This window comes from Rhincodon typus, chromosome 9 (assembly GCF_021869965.1).
Source record: "Rhincodon typus isolate 14 chromosome 9, sRhiTyp1.1, whole genome shotgun sequence".
Classification (NCBI taxonomy): domain Eukaryota; kingdom Metazoa; phylum Chordata; class Chondrichthyes; order Orectolobiformes; family Rhincodontidae; genus Rhincodon; species Rhincodon typus.
In genome coordinates, this window is record NC_063340.1 from 68916378 (window position 1) to 68940350 (window position 23973).

The following is a 23973-nucleotide window of genomic DNA, read 5'->3' on the forward strand; positions in this document are numbered from 1 at the left end:
ACTAACCCTGCATTTGAGTAACCTATCAATGCTCAGTACCAAAACTCAACACGGTACTGGCAGCTCATAGAATCGTGCTTAATAGGAGTCAGGTGTTATACAGACAAGGAGCAATAGGATATTCAACACTTGAATCTGCACTGTAATTTAATAAGATCATAGCTAATCTGATTAGAACTTCAAATCCACATTCCTGTCCATACCTGAATCTTTCAACCCCTTGCTCACCAAACATTTAGCCACCTCTGCCTTAAAAATATTCAATATCTTTGCTTTTGCTGATTTTTGAGGAAAAGAGTTCAAAAGGTTCACGGTTTGCCGAGGGAAAGAAATTCACCTCATCTGTTTAACAGGTGACCTCTTATTTTTAAAACAGTGACCTCTAGTTCTTCAAGGCACAAGGGGAAAAAAGTTGGTAAGGGAAAGGGAAATAGAAGATTTTTCCCCGTTATTTCTCTTTGGAGAGTTGATTCAGTTAAATGGCATTTTGTCACATGTCTGAAAAGGCTTAAAGTACACGGGAGTAAATATTAGGACATTTACATTGATATTTTTAAAGTAAAAAGTGTCAGCCATTTTATATTACAAATTTACTTTTTAAAAAAAATTCATTCATTTACAGGATATGCACATCGCTGACTAAGCCAGCATTTGTTATCCATTCATAGTTTTCTTTGAATGTAGTGGATCGATAAGTTATTTCAGAGGTTTGTTTAGCATAAACTACATTGTTGTAGGTCTGCAGTCACATGTCAGCTAGACCAGGTAAGGCTGGCAATTTTACTTACTTAAAAGGATATTAGTGAACCTGATGGGTTTTTATGGCAATTGATGGTTGATTCGTGGTCAGCATTAGACTTTAGATTTTTAATTCCAGAGTTTTATTGAAATTAGATTCTACCAGCTGTTGCTGTGGCCCTAGAACATTATCTGGGTCTCTGATTTACTAGTCCAGCGACAATACTACTGCACAATCACCTCTCCCAAGGGAGTCAAGAAGTAATTCCCACTTCTGCTCTCTGTTTATCAAAGTATGCTAGTTTCTAAAAAGAAAAAGTAAACTCACCTTTCTGATGGCAGCTTTGGAGCTGAGGTGACATTGTTGTGAGGTGATGAGGAGGTGGAGATGCGCTGAAAGAAACATCAAAAGAAGAATACTGTTAAAAAACGAAAAGGCTTTGGCACTTGCTGCAGCGCAATCTCACAAGTACTACAGCCCATGTGGCCACTCTTAAAAGTACGAGACAGTGAATGCAGACAAACTGTTTGACGCTGGGGAGATCACAACTCAGCCTTATTTTTTGCTTATCGGATATCCTTACACAAAGACACTTTTCCAGTGGAAGCCCTGGCTGGTTTCCTTTCCCTGGTACCTGGATACCAAAGATAGTTGTAGCATCCAAATTGCTTCCTCAGTTAAGATTAACTAGGATCATCAGAAATCCAGAACCAAACCAAATATTGTAGAAACAAAACAGATCAATCACATTGTTATGATAGCATGTCTGCTCCATCTTCACCTAATTAAGATGGGTTAAACTGAAGTTTTCACCTCGCAATCATCCTTCATGACTTTCAGCATTTCCTGCAATTTTATAAATCATGAATTAATTGCTGAGAAAAGCAACAGACACCTGTCTTTTATCCATTTCCAGTGCTGTTAGAAATGTATCTAGGAGTTTCCTCAAGTTGAAATTACATCATTCACCCTGTAAAGGTTCAGACTCTATAACTCTGTAAATCACTCCAAGATGCACCCCCACATGTAAGTTCTGACGGACCTTAAGTACATCACATTCATTTCTCAACCTTCTTCAGATTACAGATATTGAGATACGGTGTAGTAAAATTCCACAAGTTTTAGCCTTTCTTTGCTACCTTGTATTCAAACATTAAGAATGCTCATTGCAGAAGGGTCAGCAGTATAGTCAGCTATGTAGAATTGAGAGAAAAAGTTGCCAAAACAGGGGAAGGGTGAAAGGAAAAAGCAGACAACAAATGAGACCATAACATCATAAGATATAAGAGCAGAATTAAACCCTTCAGCCCATCTGCTCCTCTATTCAATCATGGGTAACATTTCTCAACCCCATTCTCCTACCTTCTCCCCATATTCTCCTCTGCAGTATGGAGTTCCTCAGATTAACCACCCTCTGGGTGAGGAACTTCCTCCTCATCTCAGTTCTAAAGTACCGTCACTTCACTCTGATGCTGTGCCCTCAGTTTCTCGTATCTCTAACTAGTGAAAATATCTTCTCTACTCTGTCTAGGTGTCTCACTTTTTTTTAAAAAAAGTTTCAATCAGATTCCCTGTCATCCTTCTAAACTCCACTGAGTACAGAACCAGAGACCTCAACTGCTCCTCATATGACAAGCCCTTCATCCTCAAAACCATTTGTACAAACACCCTCCTCTGGATTCCCTCCAATGCTAGCACATCCTTCCTTAGAAATGGGGCTCAAAACTGCTCGCAATATTCCAAATACAGTCTGATCAGAACCTACACAGCATCAGCAGTACATCTCTGCTCTTGTATTCTAGCCTTCTTGAAAAGAATGCTAACATTGCATTCGCCTTCCTAATTGCCAGCTAAACCTGCATGTTAACCTTGGGAGTCCTGGTTCAGGATTCTCCTAAGTCTCTTTGTGGTTCAGATTTCCAAAGCCTTTCCCTGCTTAGAAAATAGTCTATGCTTCTATTCTTCCGATCGAAGTGCATAACCTCATACTTGCCCACATTGTTTTCCATCTGCCACGTCTTTGCCCACTGTCCTAGTGTGTCCAAGTTCTTCTGCAGCCTCCCCGCTTCCTCAACATTACCTGTCCCTCCACTTATCTTTGTGTCATCTGCAAACTTAGCAACAATGCCCTCAGTTCTTTCGATTGATTGTGCATTTGTCTCAACTTACTTCCTGGAGGTTTAATTTTGGTACACAATGTGTAGATGGGGAGATCAGAAATGTAATAATTAGAAAACAATCAAGGACATTTGTCTTATAAAACAACTCTTTTACTTTGTTTATTGCTCCCTGCCATTACCTGCTGAATAATCCCATTGTGTTGATCCAAATAAGGACTACCAAAAGATGTGCTGGATTTGTGATCACAATATAGTGAACCACAACCAACAAAAGTTGGTTGCTCCTATTATACGAGGTTGACCATAGCTGGATTATCTGCAATTCACTTACTGCTCTGTTGTTAATAAAAATATATTAGTTTTTTAACTGACAGACTGAAGCAAAAATTTCAGTCGATGTGCAGCTTCCCCACACAGCTCTTGGTCCTCAATAGTTTGAACTTTCCTGCAATACACTGCACCAATGTAAGGGGTTGTAATCTGCAATAGTATTGAACTACACCTATTATACTCTTATAATATTCATTATGTAATGCGAAACATTGCCCTGTAATGTGCTTCGAGGGTAACGACAGAACACTAAAGAAGGAGAAAGAAGAGGGTTTTCTGGGAGAAAAAGGAGTAGAAGGAGGCCAATGAATGCAGAGAGACGTAATGGCAGGATGAGATGGAATGGAAGAGGCTTCAGTGTAGACAACTGTGACTAAGTGACTGATGGTAGAACAAAAGAAGACCAATAAGTACGTTATCATCATGATGAGAAGGTACACACAGAAAGCTGGGCTGAGAGATCAAAAACATCAAGAAAGATAGTGAGACAGACCTACAGTTACATTGCATGGTGTTGATTTTGGCTAATGTGGTTTAGTACTGTGGGGAAAATAAGCCAACTGGGAGGCCTCAACAGGTAAGAAAACACATGTGTGACTTTAGAAAGAAAGCTACTAAGTTGGTGATGGACTAATTTAAAGATAAAAGTAATTCTCACATAGTATGATAACAGAGATATTGCAAAGTATAAGGATTGAGCTAGAAAATAGGGATTGTTTGATGTCATTAAGGACGTGAGAGAAGAAGTTAGATGATCTGTCCTCGTAAGCAAAGGACAGCCCTATTTGTTCTTTTGCTTCGTGGTCACTGTTCTAGGCTCCAGTGTTTTAATGTTTTTTTAAACAAACAAACCTGACTCTCCAAATCATGTTTGGGGTCAACAACCTGTTTTCACGTTGTACCTTCCAATGTAAATGCTGTTTGTAAATATATTATTGTAAAATCATTAAATGACTACAATACAAAAAGGAGGCCATTCAGCCTTCCCTCCATCTTAAAATGTAAGAAGTGGTGATGATTACACAAAGTTCAACACCATTCGCAACACCTCAGATTCTGAGTTAGCCCCAAACCATATTCAGCAGAATCTATACCACAGGCAAACTTGGGCTAAAAAGTGGCAAGTAACATTAGTGTCTTACAAGTATCAGGTACTGGCAATCTCAAACAAGAAAGTATCTAGTCATCACCCTTTGATGTTCACTACATTCCCATCACCAAACACCCGCGAACAACATTGTGAAGGTTACGATTGGCCAGAAATTGAATGGGACTAGCCAAGTAAGTAGTATGGCTACAATAGCTGGTCAGAGGCTTCGAATTTTGCACCAAGTAACTCACTTCCTGTCTCCCCAGTGTTTGTTCAACCATCTATAAGGCACATCAGGGGTGTGACAGAATACTCTCCACCTGCTTGAATAAATGCAGCTTCAACAACACAAGAAATTCAACATCATCCAACAGCCTGATTGATTGGCACCCAATCCACCACATTTAACGTTCAGTACCAATGCACAGTGCAGCAGTCTCTACCATCTACCAGATGCACTGCAGTAACTCAAAGTTCTTTCAAGAGCACCTTCCAAACACGACTTCCGACACCTAGAAGTACAATGGCAGCAGATGCAAACATCACAACCTGCACGTTCCCCTCCAAACCACATGACTATTGACTAGGCTCTGCAGGGATGCCCGAAACCAAATGGAACAAGGGAATATGTGAATTAAGGGATAATTGAGCAAGTACTTGACTGGGTGTATTTGGGGAATAAGTAATCAGTGCAGTTGAAATTTTGAGATGTGTACGTTATGCAAAGTAAATCTCTGACTAGAGAAGTACATGCCTAGGCTCTTAACTAAACAACCTTTGCCCTCTGGTTTTTAACAAGCACACACCATTCAGATTTGGAACTACATCACCATATCTCATCACTGAGTCAAATTCCTGGAACACCCTTCATAACAGCACTGTGGGTGTACCTACATCCAACGAGTGCAGATTTTGAGAAGGTAGCTCACCATCACTTTCCCAAGGGGAATTAGGGATTGGCAGTTATTGGCTCGTGGCCTAGCTAATAATGCCTACATCCCATAAATGAATTAAAAACAATTCTAGTAAATCTTTTGGACACCTTCTGTAATGTTTTCATATCCTTTCTAAAGTGTAGTACCCAGAATTGGGCACAATATTCCAGTAATAGTTAGCATACATAGAATGTCACTCATTCAATTCCTAGTCAAGCCGAGTTAGCCGATCCTAGCTAAAGCCAGCAACAAAGGCACTTGTCCTCCTTGCACCTGGAATGGCAAGAAGGTACTATAAACTCAGCACATTAGTAATAAAGGGAACTCCAAAGACATGAGGGAGGAGCTGGCAAGAGTTGATTAGAAGGGAACCCTAACAGGGAAGATGATGGAACAGCAATGGCAGGAGCTTCTGGGGGTAATTCAGGAGGCATAGCAGAAATTCACCTCAAGCAGGAAGAAACATACTAAGGGGAGGATGAGGTAACCATATCTGACAAAGGAAATCAGGGACAGCATAAAAGCAAAAGAAAAAGCACACAATGTGATAAAGATTAAAAGGAAGCCAGAGGATCAGAAAGCCTCTAAAAACCAGCAGAGGAGAACTGAAAAAGATATGGGGGAAGGTAATGAAAAATGAGAGCAAGCTAGCTAATAAAATAAAGGAAGATTGTATGAGTTTTTTTAAAGTTATCAGAAAGGTAAGAAAGAGGCATAGTGGACATTGGACCGCTGGAAAATGAGACTGGAGAAGTAGTAATGGGGAACAAAGAAATGGCGGAGGAACTGAATAGGTGCTTTGCATCAGTTTTCACAGTGGAATTCACCAAATAACCCAAACTTCAAGAGTCGGGGGCAGAGATGGGTTTAGGGGCCAAAGAGAACATGCTGAGGAAGCTGAAAGGATAAAATCACCCCCGACCATATGACTACACCCAAGAGTTCTGAAGGAGATAGCTGAAGAGATTGTAGAGGCATTGAACAAAGAGCAAAGAACAGTACAGCACAGGAACAGGCCCTTTGACCCTCCAAGCCTGTACCAACACAATTTTCCCTTCCATATGAAAACTGCCCTCACTTACAGGATCCGTATCCCTCTATTCCCTTCCTATTCAAGTATTCATCCTTCTTGAATGTTGCTTCCACCACCATCTCTGGCAATGCGTTCCAGGCACTCACCTCCTTTGTGTTAAAAATTTGTCTCGCACATCTCTTTTAAACTTCCCCCCACCCCCCTTTACATTTTGAACTTGTGTCCCCTAGTAATTAACCTCATACTTTCCACTCTATCTATGCCATTCTCAATCTTATAAACTTCAGTCAGGCCGCCCCTCAACCTTCTGCATTCCAGTGAAAACAAACCCAGTTTATCCAGTCATAGCTAAAATCCCCCATACCATGCAACATCCTGGTAAACATTTTCTGTACCGTCTCCAAAGCATCCACATCCTTCTGGTAGTGTGGTGACCAGACTGTACGCAATGTTCCAAATGTGGCCGAAATAAAGTTCTATAAAGCTGCAGTATAACTTGTCTATTCTTATACTCAATGCCCCTTCCAATGAAGGCAAACATGCCAAAAGCTTTTCTTTTTTACTACCTTACCTGCCAGAGCTGCCACCTTTAGTGATCTGTGGACCTGCACACCCAGATCCCTTTGCATATCAGTACTTATAAGGGTTCTGCCATTCACCGTATAATTTCCATCTGTACTTGACCTTTCAAAATGCATCGCCTCACATTTGTCCAGATTAAATTGCATTTGCCATTTTTCTGCCCATGCTTCTAACAGATTTATATCCTGCTGTATCCTCCGACAATCTTCCTCACCATCCACAACTTCACCAATCTTTATATTGTCCGCAAACCTGCTAATTAGACCAGCTATGTTTTCCTCCAAATTGTTTAAGTAGATCATAAACAGCAGAGGTCCCAACACTGATCCCCGTGGAACACCACTAGTCAGAACCCACCATTCCAAAAAAAATCCTTCCACTGCTACCCTCTGTCTCCTATGACAAAGCCAGTTCTGTATCCATCTCACCAGCTCACCCAAAATATTTGACTTCATCTTTTGTACCAATCTGCGATGAGTAACCTTGTCAAAGGCTTTACTGAAGTCTATGTAAACAACATCAACTGCTTTTCCCTCATCAATCATCTTTGTCACCTCCTCAAATAAAACTTGACCGAGTTTGTGAGGCACAACCTCCCCTGCACAAAACCATGCTGTCTGTCGCTAATAAGTCCATTTGCTTCTAAATGCGTATAGATCTTGTCCCTGAAAATCTTTTCCAATAATTTCTCTACCACTGATGGGAGACTCACAGGCCTATAATTTCCAGGATTATCCCTGTCACTCTTCTGGTTATTCTCCTCTGGGACCTCACCTGTGGCCAAAGAGGACACAAAGATGTTTGTCAATGCTCCAGCAATTTGTTCTCTTGCCTCCCTCAATATTTTGGGATAGATCCCATTAGGACCTGGAGACTTACCTACCTTAAATTTTTTGAAGATGCACAATACCTCTTCCTTTTTAATAGCAACTTGGCTTAGAAACTTGACACTTCCTTCCCCGAGATCATCCTCCATGAATTCCTTCTCTTTGATGAATACCGACACAAAGTATTCATTTAAGATCTCACCTACTTCTTCTGGCTCCACACATAGATTCTCTCCTTTGTCCTGGAGTGGGCCAACCCGTTCCCTGGCTACTCTGTTGCTTTTCATAAATGTATAAAAAGCCTCGGAATTCTCCTTAATCCTGTTTGCTAACGACTTTGCATGACCCCTTTTAGCCTTCCTAATTTCTTAGTTAAGTTCTTTCCTACTTATACACTTCAAGAGCTCGTCAGTTCCCATCCTTGTAGAGCTCACAACATCTCTGTTCATCCAAGGTTCGTATAACTTGCCATACCTATCCTTCACTCTCACAGGAATGTGCCGCTCCTGAACTCTTACCAACTGCTGTTTGAAATACTCCCACATGCCCGACGTGGATTTACCCTCAAACATTCTCCAGTTCCTGCCTAATATTGTTGTAGTTCGCCCTCCCCCAATTTAACATTCCACCCAAGGACTGCTATTATCCCTATTCACAAGTATCTTAAAACTCACAGTACTATGGTTACTACTCCCAAAATGCTCCCCCACTGAAATTTCACTCATCTGGCCAGGCCCATTTCGCAAAACCAAGTCCAGTATCACCCCTTCTCTGGTTGGGCTCTTTACATATTGTGTCAAGAAAGCCTCCTGAACGGTCCTTACAAATTCTGCCCCATCCAAGCTCCTAGCACATTGTGAGTCCCAGTCAATATAGGTGAAGTTAAAAATCATCCACCACAACAACCTTGCTGTTTTCACATCTTTCCAAAACCCGTCTACATATTCTCTCCTCTATCTCTCGCTGGCTGTTGGGAGGCCTTGGTCATGATCTTTCAGGAATGATTGCTCCCAGAGTGCAGGAAAATGGCTAATGTAACATTTTTTTTTCAGGGAGGAAGGCAGAAGTCTGGAAACTATCAGCTAGTTAAGCCTGACTTTCTTTGTTGGTAAAATTTCAGAATCTAATGTTAAGAGCGAGATTGTGAAGTACATACTTGAAAGTGCATGGTAAAATAGGTCTGAGTCAGCGCAGTTTCAATAAGGGGAGGTCATGACTGACAAACCTATTCGATTACTTGAGGAGATAACAAGCAAGTTAGACAAGGGAGAGCCAGTGGACATGATCTATTTCAATTTCCAGAAGTCTTTTGACAAGATGCCACATAGAAAGCTGCTAAATAAGAGCCCATGATGTTAGGGGCAATGTACCAACATGGATAGAGGTTTGGCTGCCTGGCAGAAGGCAGAGAGTAGGGATAAAGGGATCTTTTTCAGCATGGTATCCAGTGACTAGTGGAGGTCTGCAAACAACTTTCACATTATACATTAATGATCCGGATGATGGAACTGAGGACATTGTTGCTGAGTTTGCAGATGACACGAAGATAGGTGGAAGGACTGGTAGTGTTGAGGAAACAGGGAGGCTGCAGAAGGATTTGGATGCACTATGAAAGTGGGCAAACATGTGACAGTAGAATACAATGTAGGAAAGTGTGAGGTTGTGTACTTGGATAGGAAGAACAGAAGTGCAGACTACTTTCCAATTGGGGAAAGGCTTCAGAAATCTGAAGCACAAAGAACAAAAGGACACACTCTTTAACAGAATGGCCATATACTCCATTAAGTGAACATCATCCAAGGATGGATGGAGCTGCAGCTCCTGCTTGCTGTAAAACTTGAGCCAAAGTCTTGTCAGAATCACTTACAAATGGTGAGAAGAGATCTGCCCCACTGATCAACAAGAAAGAATACAGGCAGCTGGAGACTGCAGCCTTTACCAGCATGATTGCTGCATGTCCTGGGCGTCCATACAACAGAATTCCATGACTGGAGGTCACCCCGATTCTAGTTCAAGTTCAAGATTCTCTTGGTTAACATGCACGTTCAGTTGGCGGTTTGGAAGGCAAATCCAATGTTAGTATTCATTTCAAGAGGATTCGAATACAAGAGCAGAGATGTACCTCTGAGGCTGTATAAGGCCCTGGTCAGACTGCATTTGGAATATTAGGAGCAGTTTTGGGCCCTGTATCAAAGGAAGGATGTGCAGGCATTGGAGGGGGTCCAGATGATTTTCACAAAAATCATCCCAGGGATGAAAGGCTACTTATATGAGGAATAGTTGAGGACTCTGGGTCTATACTCAATGGAGTTCAGAAGGATGAAGGGAGATTTGAATGAAACTTACAGAATACTAACAGGCCTGGATACAATGGACACGATGACCACGTTACCACTTGTAGAAGAGACTAGGACCTGAGATCACAGCCTCAGAGTGAAGGGACGACCCCTTAGAACTGAGATGAGAAGGTATTTCTTCAGTCAGAGAGTGGTGAATCTGTGTAACTCATTGCTGCAGAAGGCTGTGGAAGCCAAGTCATTGGATGTATTTTAAACAAGAATAGATAAGTTATTGACTGATAAGGGGATCAAGGGTCATGGGTAGAAGGCAGGAGCATGGAGTTGATAAACATATCAGCCATGATCAAATGGCCTAATTCTGTTCTTGTACCTTTGGTATTGTTGGAGCAAGAAGAGAGAAAAATTGAAAAAGAAAGAAAAAAAAAACAACAAAATGTCAGACCTTAAATGGTTAAGATGATTTAAGAATCTCTTATGTAACATGTCAAGACTGGAAATATTGATGAAATACAACCACAATTAGCAATCTCCACATTGTCAGCATTCCTTCTAACCCATCTTATTACCCCTCTCGAAAACCTATAAAGCAAGGCACCTGCTCCTGCCATTTTATCTCTTACCAAAATCATGCACTTAACCATCAAACAGTATTGCCTTAGCTGAGACTGGGATCTGACTGTATGGAAATTATCATCTTTATTCTTTAGTGAAAATTTTATGTTTAACTAACACAGAGACAGTGAGTTTACAATGAACTATTCCCTCATCTGACAATTTTCCCTCCAACACAAACTCTGTTATAGACATGTGAACTGAAGAAATTTTCTTTTGACAAGTTATTTTATCAGAAGAAAACAGTGCAACTCAGCCCAAACAGACCCTCACCTGATACTGACAAACCCACATTCCCCAGATGACGACACTGGATAATTACGAGAAACAAGAACACTGCAGTTGCCGTACAGATCTTCAGTCAGTTGATATTGGCTATCTCAGCATAATTCCATGCTCAATAGAGTTCTGTACTTCAACACGCCCTGGGAAGTTCCTAAGATGAATTGAGCTCCTTTTGAATTGATCTGCAGGCAAAATATGTTTTGGTTCATCTTCCCCACTCCATAAATAAATAAACCAGTTATTTATCACCCGATGTGCTGCAATTTTCCCTAAGGGTTGGGGGAGAATGCACGGAATAATCGGGCAGAATTTGAATTCTGGTAAGTTATGTTTGAGTGAATCACTGTCTGGGCCACATAATTTTCTTGTTATGCAGCAGAAAATACTGACCTTTGAACCACACCCATCTGTTACATTAGTGATACTATGCATATCAAACAGCATACCTAAATGACTGTACATGTTGATAATGAACAGCACACCTATTATCAGGAAATTCCCTGTCCTTTGCAGGGTGAAATAAAAATTTCAACAATTCCAATAAACGAAAGTTGCAATGAGTCAAGTCTCATTGGGTCAGTCTTTCAGACAAGAGATATAAAGTATGATTATTCCAGTGTGCTTATACATATAATTAGTTACCAAGCAACATAACATGATGTACACATTTTTCCCTCATGTGTTCCCATAGTAACACCACAACTGGCTCATTTATTATGATTTCTGTGTCTTGATGAATTGAGATTGATCACTGCCTTAAAACACCTTAGTGCTCTTTCACATCCTTTTTACATGACAAAGGCCATGAGAATATAAAATAATATCAATGAGGACTTTCTGATTTACTTTCAGGCTGACACAGCAGGTCACTTCATAGCAGGTTTAAGTTCCATATCAGAGAAATTTTCTCCTTCATAGAGCATTAAATTTGGAGAAATGCCCTGTTAAATATACTCAAGGCTAAGATAAGACGGATTTTTAATCACTAAGGGAATCAAGGATTATAGGGAAAAGGCAGGAAAGTGGAGTTGAGGATTATCAGATCAGCTATGATCTATTTGAATAGTGGAGGAGACTCAGTAGGCTGAATGGCCTACTTCTGGTCCTACATCTTACAGTATTATGGTTGTAATTTCATTCCCCCTACCAGTATTGGGGGTGAGGTAATGGTGTGAAAGTCTGTATCAAAAATGATTAATGATTCTAACAATGCATCGACAAGCATTACATTATCTACGCAGCTGAAATGGCAGAGAGTTTGAACAAATATACTATCTTTGTAAACAGTGAAAGAACAAACCACATACCAGACAGAGGTATTCCAATGAGTTAATACAGCTGAGGAATTTGAGATAATTAATATCAGCAAATAAAATACATTAAAAAAACTTGACAGACTAAAAGTTGACAAATCCCCAGGAATCTGATGACCTACATTCTCTCAAAGAGATAGCTGCAGGGACAATGAATGCACTGGTTATGATTTTCCAAAATTGCCTAGATTGTAGAGGATGTCCTCAGCTGGAGTCAATATGACAGAAAAAATGAAGGAAAGAAAACGCAGAGTATTATGTATAGTTAACCTGTCGTCTGTCACAGGAAAATGTTGGTATCTACGAATGAACTTAGAAAATCACAGTATGATCAGACATAGGCAACATGGCTTGTGCTGTGCTGGCACCAATCCTGGGGAAAAGTAGGATTTGTACCATTGGGAAAGTCTACATCTAAACTGTACTGGGACTGGTGCTCTTGCTAACTATATAACTAGGGAATTGGAGCAGATTTAAACTAAATAGTGGGGGCAAGATCCCAAATTTGGGAAGATGTGGTAAATACACAACAAAGGAAGGAATTAATGTGGTAAATGGTAAAGAGACAATGACTAGCCAGGACAGAGGATGCAGATCAAAGAGCAAATCAGCAGATAAGACTAGAGGTTACAAAAATAATAAAAAAGGACAAAACTTAAAGTACTGTATTTGAATGCATATTGTATTCAAAATAAAACAGATGAACTAGTATTGTGTACAGACTCCCTAACAGTAAAGACATTATAGGACAGGGGAAGAAATAATGGGAGGTTGTCAAAAAAGATACAGCAATTATCATTGAAGATTTTAAACAAATTCAGAGAGGGTTCACTAGATTAATTGCAGAGGTGAAAAGTTTGTCATACAAGGAGAAATTGACCAGTTTAGGCCTATACTCGCTGAAGTTTAAAAAGGATGAGAGGAAGTCTAATTGAAGTATATAAGATGCTAAAGGGGATTAACAAATACAGAGTGAATATTTCTTCTTGTGGGGCAGTCTAGAATGAGGGGTCTTTTAAGCTAAGGATTGGCAGATTTAAAACAGAGATGAGGAGGAATTACTTCTCTTAAAAGGGTTGTCAATCTCTGGAATTCACTGTCCCAGAGTGTGGTGGACACTTAATCAATTTATGGGGGAGATAGACAGATTTTTAATTATTAATAGGTTCAAGGGTTATGGGGAGTGACAGGACAGTAGAGTTAAGGCAGAGATGAGATTAGCCATGATCATATTAAACGGCGAAGTAGGCGCGAGTTGCCTACTCTTACTCCTAGTTCTTATGTTCTTTTGTACATATAGACAAGAAAATTCAGATGGGTAAAAGTAATAGAGGTAACAAATTCATTGAACGTTTTCAGGACAATTTCTTGGACCAGCATGTTACACCACCAAGCAGAGAGCAGGCTATACTAGACCCAGTTTTGTTCAACGAGAGAACCTTTGACTTCATGATGAAAGTTCCCCTGGGTAGCAGCAACCATAAGATGACTGAATTTTAAATACGATTTAAGCGAGAGAAGTGTGGGTTCAAGACTATTTTTGAATTTAAAGGACAATTATGAGGGCAGAAAAGCAGAGCTAGCGAAAGTGAACTGGCAATTTAAGCTAAGGGAATAGGTGAACAGAAATGCAATGGCAAACATTTAAGGGGATCTGCCAGAAAGCACTGAATTATGATTCCGACAAATAAGAACAAATTTTCTCAGGATAGACTCGCCATCCATAGTTAACTAAAATAAAATCAAAGATAGCTTCAAGCTCCAAGTAAAAACATAATTGTTCAAAGATAAGTGGCAAGTTGGAAGATTGGATAAAAAAAAATTCCAAAAGATTAAAAAGGAGAGAAAATAATAGAGTATGAGAGAAAGTTAGTTAAAAATATAGCAACGGGTAGGAAAAGTTTCTTCAGATATTTAAAAAGAATTAACAAAGTGTTAAATGTACATGAGTCTGGGGAATTAGTAATGGAAGACAAAAGAGTTGCCAGAGGAGATGGGGCAATACGGTGGCTCAGTGGTTAGCACTGCTGCTTCACTGTGCCAGGGACCCGGGCGACTGCCTGTGTGGAGTTTGCACATTCTCCCCACGTCTGTGCAGGTTTCCTCTGGGTACCTTGGTTTCTTCTCACAGTCCAAAGATGTGCAGGTTAGGTGGATTGGCCATGTTAAATTGCCCATTGTGTCTAGGGATGTGTGGATTAGGTGAATTAGCCATAGGAAATGCAGGGATACAGTAGGTGGGTGAGTCTGGGTGGGATGTTGTTTGGAGAGTCCGTGTGGACCTGTTTCCACACTGTAGTGATTCTATGTATTGAGCATAACAAGGTGTAGAGCTGGATGAACACAGCAGGCCAAGCAGCATCAGAGGAGCAGGAAGGCTGACATTTCGGGCCTAGACCCTTTGTCAGAAATGGGGAGGGGAAGGGGGTTCTGAAATAAATAGGGAGAGAGGGGGAGGTGGATAGAAGATGGATAGAGGAGAAGATAGGTGGAAAGGAGACAGACCGGTCAAAGAGGCGGGGATGGAGCCAGTAAAGGGGAGTGCAGGTGGGGAGGTAGGGAGGAGATAGGGCAGTCCAGGGAGGATGGACAGGTCAAGGGGGCGGGATGAGGTTAGTAGGTAGGAGATGTGGGTGGGGCTTGAGGTGGGAGGAGGGGATAGGTGGGAGGAAGGACAGGTTAGGGAGGCGGGGACGAGCTGGGCTAATTTTGAGATGCAGTAGGGGGAGGGGAGATTTTGAAGCTTGTGAAGTCCACATAGGAACCCTGCAGTCCAATGGTATCAAAGCGGAATATGAGTTGCTGTTCCTGCAACCTTCGGGTAGCATTGCTGTGGCACTGCAGGAGGCCCAGGATGGACATGTCGTCTGAGGAATGGGAGGGGGAGTTGAAATGGTTCGCGACTGGGAGGTGCAGTTGTTTAGTGCGAACCGAGCGTAGGCGTTCCACAAAGCGGTCCCCAAGCCTCCGCTTGGTTTCCCCGCTGTAGAGGAGGCCACAACGGGAACAGCGGATACAGTATACCACATTAGCAGATGTGCAGGTGAACATCTGCTTGATGTGGAAAGTCTTCTTGGGGCCTGGGATGGGGGTGAGGGAGGAGGTATGGGGGCAGGTGTAGCACTTCCTGCGGTTGCAGGGAAAAGTGCCGGGTGTGGTGGAGCTGGAGGGGAGTGTGGAGCGGACAAGGGAGTCACGGAGAGAGTGGTCCCTCCGGAAAGCAGATAAGGGTGGGAAGGGAAAAATGTCTTTGGTGGTGGGGTCGGACTGCAGATGGCGGAAGCGTCGGAGGATGATGCGTTGGATCCGGAGGTTGGTGAGGTGGTACATGAGGACGAGGGGAATTCTGTTCTGGTTGTTATTGCGGGGAGGGGGTGTGAGGGATGAGTTGTGGGAAATGCGGGAGACACGGTCGAGGGCGTTCTCGACCACTGAGGAGGGGGGAAGTTGCGGTCCTCGAAAAACGAGGACATCTGAGATGTTCGGGAGTGGAATGCCTCATCCTGGGAGCAGATGCGGCGGAGGCGAAGGAATTGGGAATAGGGGATGGCATTTTTGCAGGAAGGTGGGTGGGAGGTGGTGTATTCTAGGTAGCTGTGGGAGTTGGTGGGCTTAAAATGGATATCGGAGCAGATATTTTGCATTCATCTTCACTAGAGGATATGAATAGCACCCAGGAAATATCTGTAAATAAGGAATGGAAAAGGGGAGAAGATTTCAAGAAAATACTATTACCAGTTAAGTAGTACTGAGTAACTGGTGGAACTGTGAGCTGACAAGTCACTAGGTTCTACGGATTACATCCCAGGGTCTTAAAGGACGTAACCAGTGCAACTGTTGACATGTCAGTTTTAATTTTCCAAACCTCATTGGATTCAGGGATTCCTTTACATTGGAAAATAGCTAATATAACTCCTTTATCTAAAAAGGGAGGACAGCACAAAGCAGGAAACTACAGACCAGTTGGTTTAATATCTGTCATAAACAAAATGTTGGAAGTTATTATTAAATACTTTAAAACAAGGCACTTGAATAAGTTCAAGATGATCAGGCAGAGCCAGCTTGGTTTTGTCAAAGAGAAATTAAATTTAAATTATTGGAGTTCTTTGAAGAAGTAACTTATGCTATAGATGAAGGGGAGCTAGACTAAAAAAAAGTCACACAGCATGGAAACTGATCCTTCAGTTCAACTAGTCCATGCCATGTTCCCAAACTAAACTAGTCTCACTTATCTGGGTTTGGCCCATATCCCTCCAAACCTTTCCTATTCATGTACTTATCTAAATGCCTTTTAAATGTTGTTCTGTACCTGCATCCACCACTTCCTCTGGTAGTTTATTCCACACACGAATCACACTGTGTAAAAAAGTTGCCCCTCATGTCCTTTTTAAAACTTTCCCCTCTCACCTTAAAAATAAGACCCCCAGTTTTGAACCGCCTCACCCTAGAAAAAAGACCCATGCTACTGATCTTATCTGTGTCCTTTACGATCTTATAAACCCCTATAAGGTCACTCCTCAACCTCCTATGCTCAAGCGAGAAAAATCCCAGCCTATACAGCCTCTCCTTATAACTCAAACCATCAATTCACAGCAAAATCCTGGTAAATCTTTTCTGAATCATCTCCAATTTAATGCTACCCGTCCTACAGCAGGTCAACCAGAACTGTAGTCCAGATGAGCCCTTGCCAACATTCTATTCAACCTCAACAAGATGTCCCAACTCCTGTATGCAATGAAGGCAAGCATACTAACCACCTTCTTAACCATCCTGTCAACCTGCAAATTTCGAAGAATTATGTACCTGAACCTCTAGGTCCCTCGGTTCTAGGACCCTGCCCTTGTTTGTTTTACCAAAATGCAATACATTGCATTTATCCAAATTAAACTCCATCTGTCATTCCTCAGCCCATTGACCCAATTCATCAAGATCTCTTCGTAATCTTCGATAACCTTCTTCACTGCCCTCTATACCACCAATTTTGGTGTCATCTGCAAACTTACTAACCATAGAACACAGAACATCGATGTTGTGCCGAACTTTTACCCTAATCCTAAGGTCTATCTAACCTCCACCCCTATCTTATACTATCATCCAAATGCCTATCTAATAGCCGCTTAAATGCCCCTAATGAGGCAGACTCCACTATCCTCTCCGGCAACGCATTCTACACCCCGACCACTCTGAGTAAACAGCCTATCTCTGACGTCTCCCCTATATCTACCTCCACTCACTTCATGCCTTCTATATTCTCATCCAAATCGTTTATATAAATGGCAAACAAAAGTGGACCCAGTACCAATCCCTGTGGAACACTGCTGGTCACAGGCCGAGAGATAGTAAGAACTGCTGATGCTGGAGTCAGAGATAACACAGTGTGGAGCTGGAGGAACACAGCAGACCAGGCAGCATCAGAGGAGCAGGAAAGCTGACATTGAGTTGGGACCCTTCTTCAGAAATGGCCCCACCACCACCCTCTGTCTCCTCCGATCAAGCCAATTTTGTATGCAACTGACACACCCTCCCTGAACCCCATGGGATCTAACTCTACTAATTAGTCTACCATGCAGAACCTTGTCAAAGGCTTTACTGAAGTCCATATGTCTACCACTCTGCCCTCAACAGTCTTTTTGATTACTGCCCTCGCACAAAACCATGCTGACTATCTCTTATCAGTTGTTGCCTCTCCAAATGCATACAAACCCCCATCTTTCAGAATCACGTCCAACAACTTACCCACTACCGATGTCAGGCTCATAGATCTATAGTTCCCAGGGTTCTCCTTACAGTCTTTCTTAAATAAGGGCACAACATTAGCCACCCTCCAGTCCTCTAGCACCTCAGCTGTGGTTACAAATTGTAAAATATTTCTGCTAGGGGCCCCGCAATTTCTTCCCTAGCATTCCATAACATCCTGGGTAGACTTGATAAGGTCTCAAAGATTCATCCACCTTTATGTTTTCTAAGGCCTCCAGCACTTCCTCTTCCGTAACTAGTGGACGTATTGTGCTTAGATTTCCAGAAGGTATTTGATACGGTACCGCATCAAAGGTTATTGCGGAAAATAAAAGCTCATAGTGTGGAACAGCTCCACCCCTCATCTTCCTAAACTCCATCGAGTACAGACATAGGAGCGGTTAAGGTCTCTGTATGACAAGCACTTCATTCCTGTGATCACTCCAGTGAACCTTCTCTGGACCTCCTCCAAGGATAGAACATCCATCCTCAGATACAGGGGCCAATACTGCTCACAATATTCCAAATGCAGCTGATCAGAGCCTGATACAGCCTCAGCAGTACATCCCTGCTTGTATTCTATACTTCTCAAAATGAACGCTAAAATGGCATTTCCCTATCTAAGAGTCTTAAGTGTGCTCATAGAAGGAAGTTATACAGGAATTTAACATGCAATTTAGATGGCAAATAGCTTGTTGGCCTTTATTTCAAGGGATCTGGAGTGCACAAATAAGGTTTTTTTCATAATTGTACCAAAGTGTGGGTGAAACTCTACCTGGAATATTGAGTACACATTAGGTTTCTATGTTTAAGAAAGATATACTTGCATTGGAAATGGTATATTAAAGTTTTACCTGATTGCTTCTTGGAATGAGAGGGCTATCCTATGATGACAGGATGACTACATGAAGTCTATACTCTCTGGAATGTACAAGAATGAGGTGCTTTCATTGAAAGCTAAAAATTTCTAAAGAAGCTTTTTTCCTCTGACCAAGGAATCTGGGACATTGGAGCACACCTTCAGGAAAAGGGGTGGTTCATTTAGGACTGAAATGAGGACAAGCATCTTCAGGCTATGGGTTGTGGATATTTGGAATTCTGTCCCCAGTGGGTTATGATACTCCATTGTTGATTATAATTACGGCTTAAATACATGTTTGGTCTCTCATGGAATCAAGGGATACAGGAAGTGGGTGGGAAGGTGAAGTTCCCGATGAAGATTCGCCATGAATAGCAGAGCGAACTTGAGGGGTTGTATGACTGTTCCAATTTTGCATGTTCTTAAACCACCACACCAAATGAGATATACTAACTCGAAACAAAACAGCTGGCAATTTCTGGACAGTCCAGACATATGCATTTCAGCAGACATTCAACTCAGGATCTTCTTAACATATATAAAACTCGCTTACACACTTGGAGTCGCCTTATCAACAGAACTAATGGGAAATAACAAAAGCTGCATTTTAAAATAAAAGTATTATTCTCAATAGGAGACAGATCATGAATTTTCCTGTGAAGAATTACAAGAAAGCTAATGGGAACAATGTGCTTACCTTGGAGGCGAGGCAGGAGGTGTGTAGAAGACTTGTGTTGTTGAATAATATGGAGTCTTCATTAGGGCCTGAATGAGGTTTGGCCTGTACTGTGGGTCTACACACCACAGTGAACCTTTCCCAACAGTCTGTTAGAGAGAAAAAAAATGCAAAAAAATTTATTTCATAATTTACATAAGTGACACACCAGCCAATATTTGACAACTTAAAACCAACATCAAAAAATGACCTATGGCTGATGAACATGCCCTGTTGGCACAGATCTCAGTAACTGTTCTTCAATGTGTCTCATTATGCCAGTTTATTTCTTTCCTAATTGCCTATGCTAGTTTATACCCCAACTCGTCCTCTCCCAAGGCACATTTATAACACAAATATGACCACACACACAAATTCCAAATATTAACATGTATTCATACATTTAATAAGCTCCAAAGTTGCTGCAAGTACTCATAATGACTTTTCAAACAAAATGGGAGGGTGGGATTTTCCCATAAATTCAAGTACATTCAATTCCTGTCATGCTGGATATTGTAAATGAGATGTATGTTCCCTACCCTGTTAGCTTATTTTTGATCAGTTCTTCAGTTTGGCTATTATCTTTTTAAACCATCTCCAATGCTTTAAGAGTTTGTAATATGGAAATTACAACTGTGCACAATACTTCCAAGTGTGCCTGAACAAAGGTTCTATAAAACGTCATGATTTATCTACCTTATTTGTCTACAGATTTGTGCAGCTGAACTCCAAAACCCCTTTGGCTCTTGTCTCATCCAAGCAAAGTCTCTTAAGGATAGACTGGTTAGTCAGGTTAGATCACATGGGATCCGGGGGAGCTAGCCAATTGGATACAAAATTGATTTGAAGGCAGGAGACAGAGGATGGTGGTGGGGGGGTTGTTTCTCACAAGGATCAATGCTGGGTCCACTGCTTTTTGTCATTTATGTAAACAATGTGGATGTGAATATAGCAGGCACATTTACTAAGTTTGCAGATGACTCCAAAATAGGTGGTGTAGTTGACTGTCAAGATTATCTCGGAGTACAACGGGACCACAATCACACAGGCCAATGGGCTAAGGAGTGGCAGGTGGAGTTTAATTTAGATAAATGTAAGGTTTTGCATTCTGGTAAGGCAAACCAGGGCAGGACTTAAACAGTTAATGGTAGGGTCCTAGGGAGTATTGCTGAACAAGGAGACCTAGGGGTGCAGGTGCACAGTTTGTTCAAAATGGAGCTGCAGGAAGGCAGGGTGGTGAAGAAGGCATTTGGCACACTTACCTTCATTGTTCAGTGCATTGAGTATAGGAGTTAGGGTGTCACGTTGCAGCTTTACAGGACATTGGTGAGGCAACTTTTGGAATACAGCGTACAATTCAGGTCACCCTTCTATAAGAAGGCATGCTGTTAAACTTCAGATGGTGCAGAGAAGATTTACAAGGATTCTGCTGGCACTGGAAGGTTTCAGTCATAGGGAGAGGCCGAATAGGCTGGGGCTGTTTTCTCTTGTGCGTTGGAAACTGTGGGGTGACGTTATAGAGGTTTATGAAATCATAATAGGCATGGATAGGGTGAGTAACCAAGGTGTTTTTTCTAGAGTAGGGGAGTCCAAAACTAGAGTGCATAGGTTTAAGGTGAAAGATTTGAGGACCTGAGGGGTAGAGGGTGGTGTGTGTATGGAACAAGCTGCCAGAGGAAGTGGTGGAAGCGGGTACAATTACAACATTTAAAACATAAGAATAGGAAGTGTTTAAAGGGATATGGGCCAAATGGGACTAGGTCAGCTGTATGGTCGGCATGGACGAGTTAGACTGATGTTTCCGTGCTGTATGACTCTGTGACTCTTCTGACCAAAATGCACCAATTCACACTTATTTTATTTACTTAATTCTTAAATCTATGCTTGTAATTTGTTGCATTCATCCCTTATATAAATGTCACTGCCTCCTCCCCCACTCCACCACCAACCCTATCCAAACTTTGGTGTCATCTGCACGTCTGAAAAAAACTCCCAAATCAGGAGTCCAAATAATTAATTGTGAATAACAGTGGTCTTGACACCAATCCCCAGGCAACACCACTTCCCACCTATTGTCATTCTGAGTAACAGTCCTTCTACAGTTAATGTTTTGTAGCCAGCTTGCTATCTTTTATGATACCTGTTCCCTGACTGCATATGTTCTGAATTTATCAAAAGACATGAAAACACAAAATTATTACATCTATTGTGTTACGCTTGTCTACACTTTATTCCTTCAAATAGTTCAATAAGGTTGGTCAAGCATGACCTTTTGAAATCTGTGATGTTGCACTTTTGTTTCTACATATTTTTACATTACAGCTTTGAGAAAAAAATCCATTATCATGCCTTCAGTTGGCATGAAACGTACTGTTCTATAGATTCCTAAACTTGTATCATATCCCTTTTTATTACAGAAATAATATTACTATTCCTCTGGCATTATTTTCTTTTCTAAATTTCTATCCATAAATATGATATCTCTGTTTACAGATGATATCCAAACCAAGGATTTTATCTTCACCAAGTATGACTGGTTTGTCAACTCCCCCTCCCAAGCCATTCATTTCAAGTGTCTTTTTGGACAGAATCTGATAGGTACCTGAATGATATGGGGTATGGCAAGAAATCTCAGAGAATCACGTGAGAAGTCAAGTAGGAGCAAATACCTACATTTTCTACAGAGTTCCAGATGTCAAAACAAGATTCTTGTTAGGGAGTGATGAGCTGCCTATTAAAAGGGAGATTTTTTGCTTGTTGTCAGCCTAATAAACATCAGATTTCGTCTTATTAATGTTCATCCTCTTATCCTACTACTCACCATGACAAAAAAATGTGAAGCCAATAAATCTTGACATGGAAGTTTGAGTGGGTGTCCAGTGATTCTAGCTCTCCCATTCTGAACATCCAATACCAGCATATCAAAACATACTCAAGGGTAGTGGCTGCATATCCATAGACCTAGGCATCACTTGCAAGCCCCTCCACATCATCAGGGCATATTTCTGATCCACTTACAGCATACCTTTGAACTTTAAAACTGCACCACAGGATGCACCTGCAATTATCACTGCAATGCTGCTGCAAGAGTACTTAATCCACAGGGACAGGCACCCAGTTCACAGATTGTAATAGCTGCTCTCATGGCTGTTTGATTACTCTGAGCTCTCACTTACTTTGAGACCATCTGGATGCTCATCCCTACCTTGCCTGTATGTGCTTTGCCTCCTCAGCCAGAGCAACTAAGCTCACAGCTGCTTGGCCTGCTGTGTTCATCCAGCTCTGCACCTTGTTGTCACAGTACTTCTGTCTTGTTTTGCCATTTAGTGTTGACACAAAGCCAGGAAGCTTGTTATGGTTGTTGTTAGTGCTCAAGTTAAGGGAAACAGCCCTCAATCAGGGGTTTCCAGCAGTTACTCCAGGGCACCCTCATATTCCAGTCCACAGGCTTAGACACAGTCATCAGTTAGCCACTTGGAGCAGTCAGGATTAGGGCCCTCACCTTGGCAATGAGGAGGCAAATGTCAACTCCCCCACCACTGGATCATCTCTACCCTTTTGTGGGCTGTTTTCTCTAGTTCTTTGTTAGTGTTGGTTCAGGTGGGGACAAAGTAGTGATTTGTCCCAAGCAAAAAGAGTAGACAGTGCAATGGCCATGCGGCATGAGTGATATAGGTGGTTGGAGTGGATGAGAGCAAGTGAGGGAAGATATTGCAAGCCACAGTGAGAGTGGTAGAGTATGAACCTTGGTGGGAGCTCTGGGTGCAATAGCAGAGAGAAAAAGAGAGGGAGAAAGAGACAGCAGAGAGCAGATGGTGGCAACCTCAAACCAAGGTGACTGTGTCAAATGTCACAACCAGCTGCTATGATAGGATTTAAATCCACAACTCCAAAGCATTACTAGTCCAGTAACATGATTACTACGTCACTGTCACCGTCTGCCCACCAATACATAAAGGGTGTGTCTTCAGCAAACCAAAGTTAATTCAGTCTGAACCAATCCACTATCAATTGTGTACCAGATTACTGGTGGTGGAACAACAATGCATTTGTCAAAAGCAAAAAAAAAGGGGATGCACACAAAAAGGTAGAAGTGCCCAGAATGAAAGCACCAGGATCATAGGACAGGAAGGCCAACCAGTGTCAACAAAATAATATACCTATGACATTTTAAACACTGCAGACATTTTCATATAGATAGAGGTTAGCAAGAAATACGTACAACAGAACTAAGCACAGCTAACAAAATAACGAAGCAGGGAGTGGACAAAAATCAAAACAATTTTATCAACAGGCTCTGGGCACAGCTACCACCTGTAATCAGGGGCACAGACAGACATTTCTGTGCCCAAGCAAGACTCCAGGATGGTTTGTTGCCTCCCTGCTGCCAGAGTCAAGGATGTCTCTGAACAGGCACAGGACATGCTGCAAGAGGAAGGTGAATAGCCACACATCGTGGTTAATGCTGGAACTGACAACATAGGTAGGATGGAGATG

At 41.7% G+C, this 23973-nt stretch overlaps 1 protein-coding gene and 1 long non-coding RNA gene across 7 annotated transcripts in view; one reads left to right on the forward strand and one right to left on the reverse strand.

Annotated features, from left to right (window-relative positions):
• Positions 1-23973, forward strand: part of LOC109910958 — a 140211-nt gene that overhangs the window by 36124 nt on the left and 80114 nt on the right. The gene's annotated exons all lie outside the window — the stretch shown is intronic.
• The window catches only part of foxn2a (forkhead box N2a), a 69143-nt gene that overhangs the window by 16534 nt on the left and 28636 nt on the right, over positions 1-23973 (reverse strand). For all 5 annotated transcript variants that reach the window (XM_048600712.1, XM_048600714.1, XM_048600711.1 and 2 more), the window contains 2 exons: positions 19459-19586; positions 1067-1131 (listed from right to left, as the gene is read on the reverse strand). In XM_048600712.1, coding sequence (XP_048456669.1) covers positions 1067-1131; positions 19459-19586 — 193 coding nt within the window. The remainder of the gene's footprint in view (positions 1-1066; positions 1132-19458; positions 19587-23973) is intronic.